The sequence below is a fragment of the Aptenodytes forsteri genome, unplaced genomic scaffold (genome assembly GCF_000699145.1).
Source record: "Aptenodytes forsteri isolate BGI_AS27 unplaced genomic scaffold, ASM69914v1 Scaffold134, whole genome shotgun sequence".
NCBI lineage: Eukaryota > Metazoa > Chordata > Aves > Sphenisciformes > Spheniscidae > Aptenodytes > Aptenodytes forsteri.
This window is the reverse complement of record NW_008795694.1, coordinates 28,055-43,086: the sequence shown is the minus strand read 5'-3', so window position 1 is coordinate 43,086 and position 15,032 is coordinate 28,055. Positions and strand designations below refer to the sequence as shown.

General features: G+C 39.8%; 1 protein-coding gene across 1 annotated transcript in view; it reads right to left on the bottom strand.

Annotated features, from left to right (window-relative positions):
- OGDHL (oxoglutarate dehydrogenase-like) overlaps positions 1–12,502 on the bottom strand; it is a 51,070-nt gene extending 38,568 nt beyond the window's left edge. The window contains exons 1-3 of the mRNA XM_009282908.1: positions 12,296–12,502; positions 5,934–6,113; positions 1,863–1,965 (exon numbers count right to left, since the gene is read on the bottom strand). Of these exons, the coding sequence (XP_009281183.1) occupies positions 1,863–1,965; positions 5,934–6,113; positions 12,296–12,502 (490 nt within the window). The remainder of the gene's footprint in view (positions 1–1,862; positions 1,966–5,933; positions 6,114–12,295) is intronic.
- Between the last annotated feature and the right edge of the window lie 2,530 nt (positions 12,503–15,032).

The following is a 15,032-nucleotide window of genomic DNA, read 5'->3' as shown; positions in this document are numbered from 1 at the left end:
GAGAAAAAAAGGAAGAGGGGGGAGGGACACAGGGGATGACAGGGGCTTTCGTGTCATTGGAAACAAAGCAGTGCTAACATCCTTTTTTTTTTTTTTTTTCCCCCCTTTGCTGACTTTCTCTCAGACTTCACAGGCTCTTCATGCTCTGTCATGCAAAAACCAGAACACATACAGGAACGATTTGGGCACACGCAGAACATCTGTGCTTTGTACTGCAGCACTGCATATTTACTGAAGCATCACCTCATGTTTAAAGAGATATAACCTTACTGAAATCCAAGAGTTCCTGAAAGCGATTCTATAACTTGAGTCGTGCAGTAAGTACACCTGTAACTAGCTGCATTTTTAGAAGCAAATCCCAGAAGAAACTTCCTACCAGAAGGTTTCTCAAAAAAGAAACCAGAAGGCAGGACAAAGAAAATGCACAGAAAAATCGAACACTAAAATGCTTTCTGTACTACCAGAGATCCTTCATAAGTCTCCTGCCTGGAACATTCAAGCATAGGCAACATTTGAGATCCTTCCCTTTTTTACTGCGCCAAGACTAGGTTAGAAATTTTGTTTCCCCTCACAAACTGAAATATCACCTCAGTTACGCTCTCAGACGCATCCCCCCATCTCATTCAGAGGTCTAGCATATTTTTCCTATGCTCACGAGGGCTTCAGTATGTTGCCTTCTGACCAGTCACAACACCCTGTACTAAACTATCTGTAGAGTTTAACGAAATTTGTACTGACGTGCTAGCAATCACCCATGCTCCAAACAAATTATAGTTACTCAGTAAATGCCCAATGTATTTTCTAGTAGGTACTTTCCTTTAATTAAACCTGACAAACTTCAAAGAGAAGCCCTGATTTGTGTAAGCACCTCTCTATTTACAGTCTTAAGCACTCCACTGCCTTTATATGATCAAGGATCAGAACTGCTTCTCTCCCTACCACCAGAAATAGAAAACACCGCAGCAAAGAGGTAGTAGGTATACTTACAGTAAAATTAAGCACAATGTGTTTTATCTACTACTTGCACTATGTTTTATGTCTGGTCCAAAAAGCTTCCCTACATATCAAAGACAAATTGATTCAGTGTCTGTATCAAGTAGAAAACCACCTTCTAAACATACCAGGTAGATTGAAGAGTAGAGAAAAAAATCAATCAGATGGTTTTTTATTCAAGCAGAGAGGAGCAAAGAAATTGATCAGTGCAATTTCTCAAAGACATGCCCTCTTAGCAACCAGAACAACCTTTGCAAAAGCAAACCCTAGAGTATTACACTCTTCCAGCAGTAAACTAAAATGATCACCTTTGGATTATATACAAGAGTCAAGAATTCTACACTTTCCGTGTTTTCTTCTAACTTCAAACAGACTTCTTCAAGTTATACAGAAGGAGGACGTATCAGAGGCTAGAATCCAAACTTGGTATGAAATTTACCCTAAGTTCCTCCATCCAGTGTTTTGTTCATTGCTTTGTTTATTGCTATTGACTAGCCTCCAGATGTCCCCAGTCAAAACAAGTATCAAGCATAACGGTATAAAAGTAATTTAGATTACCAGAATCTTGGCCTAATGTATTGAATTTCCGGTGTGGTTCAAAACCATAAGATTTGGGGTTTTTATGAAGTGTTTATAATCATCGTTCATCAGGAGGTGAATTCACAGGAACCTCACCTGTGATCTCAGAGTAGAAATTCCATCGTCCTGAAATTTGAGCCTCCTTACAGATGCTCAGAGAAATTATTTCATGATACCAGCAAGCAGAAAAGGTAGAAGCTTCCCTGAAATGCCTTATTAAATCACCTCAGCCCAATGAGACAAAAGAGACAAAAAACCATTGCGAATAACAAGGCATACAGTGTACGCACCAAGTTTATCGATTGTAGTGATTAAGTCAGATGGAACAAATGAATCCAAGTCTGCATCCAGAATTCCAAGGGGATCCAGCTGAGCCACATGATGGCCGCGGATCTGAAAAAGGAGGAAAGCGAGAGAAAAATGCAATCACACTAACAAAAGTCAGACAAAGGGAAACAGTCACTGATCTCTCTCCATAGTGCGTATATTGGCCAGGAAGTCAAATAAGCAAACACCACTAATGTCACGAGAGGGCCATATTTCCCATCCAGAATTCCAAGGGGATCCAGCTGAGCCACATGATGGCCGCGGATCTGAAAAAGGAGGAAAGCGAGAGAAAAATGCAATCACACTAACAAAAGTCAGACAAAGGGAAACAGTCACTGATCTCTCTCCATAGTGCGTATATTGGCCAGGAAGTCAAATAAGCAAACACCACTAATGTCGCGAGAGGGCCATATTTCTCAAGTTTTCCCATATGAACAGGAAATAAGCATTATATCTCTGATATGTATACTACCTCTATTAAAAATTGCTGAATACATATTAGAACATAACCTTTATTTTGTCTGACATACAATTTAAACTAGAATTACACTGAAGTCTAAGTAAAGAAAACTACTAAAGATAGTACTCTGAATCTCTGGGTAAAATTAAGAAACTATGACTAGTCTATAGATCCTATCATTTGCTAATTCAGTCATTTTGTATTTTTGCCTGAATCCTCCTTTCTGCGCCTGCAGAATACTAAAATACAGCATTGCTGACCTAAAACATAGATTGGTGCTGAAGAAGTTTATATTGGAAGTGAAGGGATCACTATTCATGAGCTCTGCTCCACATCAGATAGCATTTATTTTCATTCATGAAATTTCGGGAATTTCATTTATGATAAAATTGACACTCAAGACACCAAAGAACACAGATGCAATGGGGAATTCAGCCAGCTTTCAGTTATCAATATGACTGGTGTTAATGCATGCCACAAGTTGCTATAAACTAGTGCCTTATGTTAACATATAACATTGCTACAGAAGAAATAACTCATTGATTCAACAGAGCCACAAATAAAAACATTTTTTTAATATAATGTCTCTTGTGCATGACTCTCATGTACCAAATTAACTCATTAAAAGCTTTTTATAGATTAATATATGAATATTTTCTCCTTAATATTTTTCTTTTTAAGGAGAAATTTGGATCACTTGGGTAGAATTCTATTCACACTACTAGTATCCTAATTGTCTCTGAAAAAAAAATAAATTAATAAACTGCAATATTAATAATGAATTGCGTCACACAGTAATAGAGTGTGATTAAAGTGTGGTTCATCAAGAATTGACTTGTAAAAACACTATTTAAATGTTCTATATTTGCAGGAGAGTTCATAACAAAATGCTTTCCACTCATAAGCAAACAGAAATACGGCATCTCTGCTAGAACCACCAGCCCTGTAAATTCAGCCTGGCCTCTGAGATTCTTTGCATCTCATGAATCACCAGTAATAACTCTGACAGGCCAAATGATGCCCACGGCAACATCTGTGCCACCTCATTGTTTACAGCGGCACAAAGTCTATCTGACTGGAACTAAGCAAACAATTCTGACTCAAGCGTCATCAACAGGAAAGAATTCACGTCCCTAAGCTACATCTGCTCTGCAGTATTAGTAGGAAGAGGATTAGCAAGAATGCCAAAACCCAGAGGAGCAAATCAGCAAAGCGCTGTGCCGTATCACAATCCAGGAGCCGTTTGGTCTTTTAGTTAAAGACAGTATTTTCCTCAGTATCAAGTTATTTTTTAATAACTTCCACTTCTTTCACTGGATACAGAAAATAGTAACAACTGCAAAAATCAGAGATAAACCTTGTGAAAATACATGCACGGAATATTTTCATCAATTGCCATAAATTTGACTAAATGCAAGTACAGACTACCTGAAACGACTTTTAAATCATATTTTCTGGACACAAATGCAAAAAAAAAAATCTGCATTATAAAAGAAGACTCAAGAAATTAATTTATCTAGACTCATTTTTGTTAAGCACACACATTTCAATGGAAATCCTTCTTTCAGTGTGTCCAGTGCTCTGCATTAGAAAAAGCAATAGATTAACTGCCTTTTCAGAAGACCAGCTCAACAGACCACAAAGCAGTTTACCACAAAAACCATAAAATACTGACAGGTTTGAGAAATGAAAATTCTGTATCCTTCTCCATTTCATTTCATTATCAGGCAAAGGAAGGTCACAAATTGATCGTATCCCTTCAACACTGAATTTAGAGGGTATTAAATACCTTTTAAAAACAGACAGTTGCCTTAGGTAATCCTCTTTCATTGTTTGTCGCAGACACATGGGTGCCTGCCATTTATACAGACATTTCTGTTCCATCACTTGAGTCGGACGGCACGCTCTTTCAAGTACAGGAAAGAAAATGGCAATCCCTGAACTATTTTCAAGTAAATGGGTGTCAAAGCAGCCTAACATTCTCCAATTTTCTGTAATTCTTCAACAAATTTTTACTGCAAGCAAAACTGAATGGGCTGAAGTGGTTGTTTTCTACATAGCTATTTCTAAGCAAATTTCATGTATTCTTTATATTCACAAACCTTTCTACTCTTTTACAACACCTCTCCAACAGCTGGATTAACGTGGTTCCTATCTGAATCAATGGTGACAATGTGATGTGCACGGAAAAAAAAGTTTTTTTAAAAAAAAGTGCCTCTTCTATTCCTCTGATGATAGCAAACAGGAGTTAAAAAAATTCTTAGCGCAGGGCAGAACAGATCTGCTCAAGTCAAACTGTAGCAGACTTTTTGGGAAGTTACATACTTATTTAAAAAAAAGGCAAAAACCTCCCAATTTAAAAATCAAACTGGAATATTTTGCTCAACACTGATCTACATGTTTAGCGGGTTTTTTTTTTGTTTCACACTGTTTCTAAGCCTTTTATTGAAATAAAGATACTAAATACAAATCTAAATAAAAACATTTAAATTTGTTTTACATTTAGAAAACTTCTAACCAAAACCACTGTGCTATTTCCAAAATCCTTCTTCTTTTAGAGGAAAAAAGGAAATTAGACTTAATTTCTTAATTTAATAAAAGAGATTAAAAAAATCTGACTGTGAAACAAAGTCAACTTTGATAAACAGCTCTCTAAAATAAATTCATCAAAGCTGACCCAAACTCAGTAGCGTCAGCCTCCCAAAATTCAACTTCTGGTTAATTCATTATTTCTCTTCTCTCTTTTTACCCATAATCCTGCTCAAATCAAGAATCTCAAAATTCACACTAGACATATGAGAAGGCAAGCACATTTCCTCCTTTCTTAAAGAAAGGTAGCGACATTTAGAACCATACAACAAACTTTCCCAGAGGTGAAGACAGACTTGGATGATGGAAAAGTTTGCTCTTGAAGAGAGGGAAAAGTTCTTATTTCACTGCACACATCAGGAGATTCATTAGTACCAGCATATCCAGGACAACTCCCTTCATATAAAGCAAAACTATTTCAGATAACTTAGTTTTCCAATTTGGTCAAGTAACTTACTGAATCACACACACACACACACACACAAAATCTTAATACAGTCGAGAGCGCCAAAAGAGGCTAAGATAACTTAGTTTTCCAATTTGGTCAAGTAACTTACTGAATCACACACACACACGCAAAATCTTAATACAGTCGAGAGCGCCAAAAGAATAGTAGAGGCTAAGCTTTGGCATGTTTGGCTCCTGCTCCTGGTAAACAGGCAAAACCCAATAGAATCATGTTCCCTTTCACAGGTGACTATCTCCGTAAACAGCTTCCAGGTTAAGTCAGATGACCAGCATCAGGGCTGTGGGTAATCTGAATCCTGAGTTTGCTAACCCAGAGGAGCATCCCAGTCTGAATCCAGGACCTCAGTGTTCAGACACTGTGTGGGGAAGAAAAGACTGCCTAGTGCAAGACATTTTGCATCAGAAGCAAGACAACAGGCAAGAGTTAAGACCAGAAGACAAACAAGAACATAAAAAGGAAGAAAAAGGTTGTTTGCAAAGGAGAGGCCCTCCCACACCTACCCCAAAGTACACTTACTTGGTATGCTCTTATCAAAGACTGCACAGCAAGGTGATCTTCAACAAGCTTTTCAGCTTTACCTGGTGTCTGGGCCAGGCCATGGCTCTGAAGAAATGATGCCTTTCTTTCCAACTGATCTGGTAGATGGGGATCATACGCTTGGCCAGCATTAGCATTTCGGAAAAACAAATCCCAGGACTGGACGTGTACAGGGAAGGAAAGAAGAAGGAAAATTTATTACCTCAAACAAAAGTCTCAATCAAAAGCAGCTCCTTCAAGCTGCAAATGGTACCTCGCTACATTACAGTGTTAAGTACCACTAATAGCCAGCAAAAAGAGAGCACTGATATGTCCACATCTCGGTAGCAACTGTGTGTTTCATTTACACAGAGCCCTTTTCATCTCATTTCTTACACTGAGCTTGTTCAGTGGAAAACTCTCCAGCACATATGAGTGCAAAGCATCTTCGTACATTATTCACTCACACAGCTCTTTGTAACTGTGATGTTTATTCAGGCAACCAGTAATGGGTATGATATTATGCTGCTGGTAAAGAGGTATCAAGCCTGTAAAACTGAAAACCTTAATAAATTAAATTAATCCATTCCTTTAATGATACTTAAGGAATTTATGATACTACAAGACACTCACTGAATACGCTAAATCAGAATCAGTCCTTAAGGGCCTTTCTTGAAGAAGCTGTTTAAAAGCAATTACAGCTTTTCTGAGTGAGGCTTCTGGTCTAAGATCCTTTCCTCACTAGCTTGGGTTACCTTACTATGAAAGAAATTATGGAGCTGGTTTCAGGTGCAAGTCATAACTTCAGAAGTGTACGTATTTCAGAAACTGAATCACAACAACCGAAAGATCCTTTTATTTCCATCTGCACTTTTACACAAGTCACTTCCTCCACATATGCCCAAATCTGGTTTTCCTGAACTGTTTCCATTCTGATGAGACGGTCGCTGTCCCAGGTTAGAATGGTATTAGATATACGGATGCCAACAGACGGCAGCAGAATGGGATAAAACATCTGCGATGCTTATACCCAACAAAGAAGAAAGCCTGCACTAGCAGGGGACTAATCAATACTTGTGCTTAGCTTACAGTTTCCATAAAAGGTAATGAAAGGTCATAAAACACTTTCCTCAGTTTGGCTAACTTAGAAAAGAAAGGAAGCTATTTCAAAACTTTAAAATCTTTGTAACTGGAACAGAAGAAGTGTAAAATCTAAATTTCATTTTGTACAGTGCATGTTATTTACCCTGGCTGTGAGCTTGGAACCAACACATTTCAAGGAACCAGTGCCAGAAAAGACAAAAAGTAGCCCAAAGATGTGATTTTAAAAAGAACATTACTTAATACATTCATTACAGAATACACAAAAGAATCAAAATAACGTAATACCAACACTGCATGACAGAAAAATATTTACAAAGTTCTGTTTTCATTAACAAAAAGTCTTCATATTGAAATTTCTACAAGCTTTAAGGTGTTCAGAAACACTATGAGAGGGGCAGCATACAAGAGCTAAACATCACCCAACCTTCCAAGTTCAAGTTATGGAGGTGGGGGGACTCACTGAACCTGTGGGCAGGAACCTCATCGTTAGCATGAAGCCACTGCCCGAGAAACGCTGCTTTAACGCACCTCTCTTACTTCTTTATTAATACAAAGCTGCACTGATACAAATATGATAAAACTTCCTTAACTTATCACCCTGCTCTTACACAGACTTGATCTAAACATAGCCTAACTTTTATATGCCATGACAAATGAAGGCAGACAGATCATGCTCGGTGGTCAGTTCCAGACACACTGATGAAGAATTCATTCCTCCTCCCTTCCCTCATTTACGCCCATTTCCTATATTCTTCTTACCTTGACACCTTGCTAGCCGCACTGAGATCAGAAATCTGAATTTACACAACATCCTGGACAGGTCTGCTAGAGTGTATTAGTGTAACTGCATTTCCTCTGGTATTTTCTCCATACACCTTCTTACTCTGTATTAAGAACAGTATTGACTCCATGCCTACACAGCACCCAGTCTGAGAGTTTGCAGAACCCAGACAGAGAAAAACAGATACAATCCCTTCGTGTTACAACTAAGGCTACTTAGACTGGAGGAATTATTTTGGCCATAGACAGTTATTAACTTTCATTAAATTAGGAAATTCCAAACACAGATTTGGATCCATGACAAATCTGACATTTGGTACTCATTCAAAGTTTTAATAAAAAATATGCTTCGCTTACGTTAAGGTTCCACCCTCACTTTTTCCAACACCATGATACACATACAATGATGATAGTAGTATCACTAGTCCTTTGTTGAGTCAAAAGCTTTTCATTTAGATGTAAAAGTTATCACAGCACAGTCCCACAAACAACTGAATATGTTTTAGACAAGTGCTCTGCTGAGACAGTTGCTAACAAAATCCAAACAGACTTGCCCAACAAGCTACCTGTTTAAGGAGAATAAGCATAGGACCCTTTCTTCATGCAAACTCACAAATATAAAGAAATACCTTCAAAATCTTTACATCTGAAGATGCAGCCAGCTGGGACAGAAGGAACCCACACCGTTTTTTCCTATTGCATTTTTGAACTTATTGATTTGTTGGGCAGGCTTGACATTTAATCAGAGGGGAGGGAAAATACATCATTTGGCTACAGAAATTTTTTTTTTTTCTAGATACACATCCATCAAAGCCTTTACAAATTTCTATAGTGTCTTTCAAGATTGATACCAGATTATAGTCCTCAAGTCCTGTGTATCAATGTCAGTCTTTGGCAACAGCGTTTGCCTTGTGACTGAACAGACAGAAGACCAGCTTGGTCTCACAGCAAACCTGCAGGTTCTCAATTAAATTAGTAAAGTTCTTTAAGAAAATGGTAGATGAGACTTATAATAGAAAAATACATCTGTAAAAAAAAAAAAAAAAAAAAAAGAAATTACTATAGTGATACATGATACATTCCTTTTTTGTTTTTCCCTGTCAGCAAATCTATACTGTAGTTAACCATTATTTTGTCAAGTAATATAATACAATTCAAGTGATTCAGTGGCAATATTCTACTCTCATATAATAAACAGTGTTGCACTTAGAATAACAAGTAACATTAGTTATCTTGATGGTTTGCTTTTTTTCCTAGTGACATCACAATATTTATCAACTGCAGTGAGGACAGTAAAGTCTTAGAAGACACACACTGAGCATCACTACATCATTTAAAAAAAAGAAAAAGAAAAAGAAAAAAAGAAGATTAAGTCAAAACAAAACAAAACCCCCACACTTTTTCCAAGTACATAAAACAAGGAAGTGATTACACACTCACGGCAGAGCGGCTGCACACAGGATAACATGGCAGGCATTATGTACTAAATATCCAACCATGCAGTTTTGTATTAATCTTGTGATAGTAATAACTGAGCCTTGTCAAGCTTCTCCCTTGTGATCTATGGCCCTGACACCATGCTTCAAGGAGAAATAATGAAGCCTTTTTCAGAACCCACGTCATTTTATTCTGATTGTTGTTTTGGCTACTCTAAGGATAGGAAATTCAAAAGACAAGGAAAAGCAGGAAATCATCGAGAATGGATTTGCACAAAGAATAAAAGTTCCTACGCAAATAAATGCATATTCCTTGATATATAACCATGGTATACATAGAAAGGAAAGATTCTTAGAAAAAACACTAGTAACACTGAATACGCTCATTGGAACGTGACAGCCATATTTCAAACAGTTTTAAATAAGCATACATGGGAAGACATGTCCCGTCAAATCTTCCGAGAGGGAAGTAATTTGAGGACCCTTGATTAATTGGAGTTTCTAAGCAAAAGTGAGTAGAGCATGATTTTTAAAGCCTGGGAAAAATAAAGCTTCTTCATCTCATCAACTAGACAGAGGCACATCCCCTCTGATAAGAAGGAGATATCCAAGAAGGAGGAACATGAGGAAAAATAGGAAATAAAGGGGAAAAAGAGGAAAGAGAATGTAATGTCTAAACACCTAGCACAGATTGGCTCTCTAAACCATGCTGGACATAGGGGATAAAACAATGAAATGCGAGTGGCCTGCAGAGTCAAATTATTAACAATACCATAACCAACACCACATAAGCTGTTGGTGTCTCTTGACATTATTTTCCAATACTTCCACCACTTTCTGTAGCAGAATGACAAATTCACAACTTGCCTACAGCCATACAACTACAGTATGCATTTTTCTGGATTTTTAAGAAAAGAGGGTGAGTTCAGCTCTCAACTTTTTTAACATGTTTTCTTAAAGCCCAAATTGAACAATTGCTGTCAACGAAAATCTTGGGTAGGTATCTACAGCTTTCAGCTGATGACATGAGATGGTTTTCAAGAAACCAAAAATTATAGTTTTATCGATGAAACAAAGTAAAATTAATCGGCATCATTCTCCTCCCCTGAACTTACTTCACAGAGATTCCCCGAATCTCTCTCTCCCGAACTTACAGTTCATTACCGTTGTGAGTACATGACGTGAAGTTAACCTGGAAAAGAATTCACACATTTCTAAAATGCGTCTTGAATTAAGCGGGATCCACTCCCTAGGCCACACCCTGCTCCACCAGCACCTTTACATCCCTCTGTCAATTCACTTCTGCTAATCGAGCAACCGACGGGCTGAGCCCTGGCCCGGACGTTCAGCACCCTGGCAGCTCCGGGGGGGGCCCGCCGCGGGCGGGCCCGATCCCGCCTGCCGGAGGGAAGCCTGCAGCCTGCGGGGAACCTCGCTCCCCCCTTCCCCGCCTCCTGCTCACGGCGGATTTAACTGCAGAACACTCATCTTCGCTCACCGAGGTCCACGCCCCGTCAGCGGTTAGGCTTCGCCGCTCCGCCGTGAAGGGGCCGAACGTGAAACCTTACTCTTCTTAAAGGAAAGAAGGTCGTCGCGAGTCGATGTGACTTAAAGGAAACAAGTGAAAACAAGACGTCGCCGCACACGCGCCTTCTGCGCGACCTCATTCCTTCGGTGTCCTCAAAATAAAGGGTTAATACCGACCTATAGCACCACCACATCGCGAGGGCTTCTCAGAAATTAACTCAATGCATCCACATAACGTGCTACCCTGCTCTACGCTGGCTGGAAATTTAGCTGGGGACTTACGTGACGAAGAACCAAAGACTGATGGGACGAGAGGAGCCACCCCTGGAGAAGGTCTCTTCAGTTCCAAGTTAAGGTATTACACAAAAGACCTAGGATCTATCTGCTATGTGACTAACTTTCAGTCTTCAGAGTTGTCACTGCATATGTTACCTTCCAACAAGACTGAATTCATGCGCGACATCCAAAAAAAACAGCTACAAAACTGCTTTTTTTGGTCTCCCTTTTTTTGGTCTCCTCCCCCCCCCCCCCCCCCCCCCCCCCCCCCCCCCCCCCCCCCCCCCCCCCCCCCCCCCCCCCCCCCCCCCCCCCCCCCCCCCCCCCCCCCCAACATATGTTACTTCCTCACACTCTAGATAGATTAGCAGACTTAGAGCAACAACTTCTAAGTGACATTTTGATATATGTGCCTCAGGAATAAGGGAACACGCAACCAATTTGGTAAACATTTTGGGCACAATTCACATTACTTCTCTAGAAAATGACTTGTCTGTCTTAGAATTTATCAGACTTCTCATCAGCTTCTTAAGTTCCTATACATGTATCACCATAAGAGAGCCTTCCTTGTCAGCAGAAAGCTTGTTAAAAAATGAGTCTATGTATTTTGCCCACAAGAAAGGCTCGGGCAATAGATCTGAAGTAAAAAAAAAGCAAAAACAAATGTATGTTGCCTGGAGCAAGAGGGAGAGAGACAGACCAAACTACTTTGAGACACTTAAGCGGGCTTTTCTGACAATTTCAGCTTCAGTTTTAAGGTTACAACTTCCACAGCTACCTAAAAGGAACTGAATGTTCATCTTCTTCAGACAGCTTAGAAGTACCAACGTCAACACATACTATTTAAATACAACATATCCTCTGATACAACCTTATTACAATAAACCAAAAAATTAAAAGTATTTTATCTCTTGGGTCTTCTTCCAGATGTAACTAATTACTTAACAGACTGCTTGAACAGCATTTCCATGGAGGAACGCTGAAAGTTTCTGAGCAGCTTACTACCTCTGGTCTGGACTTCTCATTCCTTTTGCTCAGCTCACCATGCCTGTGGTTCCTCTGTACTTTTCTGCTGCAATATCACATCCTACAAGAATCAATATGTGGGAAATCAGTTTCACATTTTTCATTTCATACAAGACCTTTTTCTGGGCTTCTTATAAAACAAGTTAAAAAAGGAAAAAAATCAATTCCATTCTTAGCCTAATATTATCATTTACAGTCAAGTTTTGGACTTACCTTATGTACGCTTTTAGGGTTTTCAAGCCATGCATAATACATTTCCTCCACATAACTTGAATTACTCCCACTCAGGAATGGTTCTGAGGTTCCTGATGAGGCATACCATTGGCCATGTAAAAATACCCTTCTGGCTATATCTTGCTTTTCCAGAAGTTTAATGCCATGCCACTTCAGCGTAGCCGCAAACAACTTCAGATGACTCATTTTGTTTATTAGACAGAAGATCCAAGTCTATTAATAAAGACAAAAACAAACCTAATCAGAAAGAGAGCCAATGAATTGCAGACGCATTTCAGCCTCACAGTGAAAACTGAGGTTTATGACTAGAGTGCTCTTCAACAAAGCTCAGGCCTAGGCTTGAAGTTCTCTTCAGGAGAGAGGCCACTCCATGACTGATTGTAGTGCGACACTTACAGCAGTGGAAGTGTTGCTGATGGCCATCCCCACATCAATCAGTTCACCTCACAGCTTCTGTAACTGATGACATCATCCTGGTTCCTGAAGCAATCACGATACCACTTGTACCCATGCCCCCCGAGCCCCGGTTCCCTGGGAACAAATGAGTCTGCTAATCATTGACTTCTCTGGAGCTCTTGGCAACCGTAACTGCTGTCTCTCAGTCGTAGAAAGCTGCGGCCTTTGACCGAGCCAAACTGGGCTAGGTTCAATGAACAGCATCAACCGCAAACGCAGTGGCTGAAAAAAAAGCCTGCTACCTCAAATTTATGCCATGAATAATGGAGATGACAAAATAATTAAGAGTGTTAGTTAAGTGTTCATATTGACATTAGCCTTCAATCGAACAGGGTTACAGGCTCCTACTGAATGAAACGGTATTCCTGCATGCTCTTCTCTGGCATCGCATTTTTAACATGACATTTTTAACTCAACATCTATTTTGAAAGCTGCTGACTGGATCCCCTTCCTAGTTGCTGACTTTAACCGTATCGTCCCAACAGTGAACTCTCCTCCTTTATCACACCAAATTCCCTTGCCTCCTCTTTCAAGACTTCTGCAGCCTTTTCACTCTCATCCACTAGCAGATCTGATGCCTAGCTCGTGACACCAGCTCCCATCATCCACTTACTGAATTTTCCAAACAAGCACTTGTTCATGTTCTCCATGGTGCCCAGATACATGGAAAGTATTCTCCCAAGGCAGTATCACCAAAACTAGTATACAATCCTCCTTTAAACCTACAAAACCCCCAAAACCACACACTTTTCTCTCCCCACTTGGCATTTTCAGCAAATTGGCGATGGTTAGGCTACTAGTATGCTGAATCCCCTACACACTAGCATTATTTCCTATCTACCTATATTCACTTGTCATTTCCCATTTCACAGATTCAAAGCTTATCACAACACTGATTTCCTCCTGCATCAACACCCTGTCTACAATTAATTTCACTCAACAAAACTGACTTCTTCCTAGGTCTTCCTTTCGCACGCACCGCCCTTCAGCAGAGACATCAGCAGCTAAACGAATCGGAGACCACCAGCATGATCAGAGACCATTCCAGCCCACTCAGCCTTGAGACTGTCAGTCAAAGATCAGCACACAGGACAGCAGGCAGCAGTCAGAAATAGTTAAGATTGTTCCACTCTGCTATGTTTCCTAAATCAACCCTGAAATGGAAACAGTGATTGGCAAGGAATTGAGCTGAGCTAAGAGCAACCTAAAGGAAGATATTAATTAAATCTCTACCGGAGGTCAAAAATAAGAAAGAAGCAGTGAACCAAAAGAACAACCTGATGTTTAATGCACCAAAGCACCCTTAAAATGGTGGAAGTAAGTGAAAGCCCTAAGCAGCTGAAAATTTCTGCAGCTGTTCTGCGGTACGGCATGGGTGTCTCAAGCTATGAGCTAGCTTTCACCTTGGCCCTTTCAACTCTAGAAGTGACCTCATGTCATGGACAGCCTTGTGAATTATTCTACCCAGGTTTCTCGAGGGTAATATAAGCATATGAATAAGAGACAGCAAGACACTTCTGATAGCAAAGTGTTTATCTAGATTTTTTCGCGATCACTTTCAAGACGTTGCACAGGCTAGTATCATATGTCTCAATATTCTCATGGTATTGCCAGTACCCTTACTGAGTTTCTTAACACACACATGAAGTCCTGCTACCAACGCTAACAAATGTTCTTTACGCTCTGCAATAGTCGTCATTAATAGGTCTGGTCCATATTTTACAAAAAACGTTCTTTCATCCACTATCATGGTCATTTTCTCCTATGTTCCCCATACAACTCACTCTTAAAGCTCTTCTTAAGACTGAATAATTCTAATAAAACAAGGCTGACAGTGGAAAAAAAATGGATGAAGATAATAAAGTATCTCCAAAAGCCTGTCATGGGTAATTGAAACTAGAGAGACATGGAATATCCTCATCAAATAAGGCTACTTCAGGAATATATACCTCCACATGCTAAATGTTTCTTTTCCTTCCAGCACAGACGTGCCATGCTGTATAAAGAAGCATAATTCTCCATCCAAAGGGTTGACCTGGAGGAAGTTTACAAGCCGTGCACTCACCACAAGACGCACACCGTAAGTTTCGGGCAACGGAGGCATCTCCATGCAATAAAACTGCCCGATATGTTACTCTCCCCTCAAAAAATCCACCTTCAGTGGGTACCAACGGGATAACATCACCACAGACCCTAGGCTACCAAAGCGTTGTAAAAGAGCAGGGGGGAAATATCTGGACGGGGTTGGTTTTATCCTTCT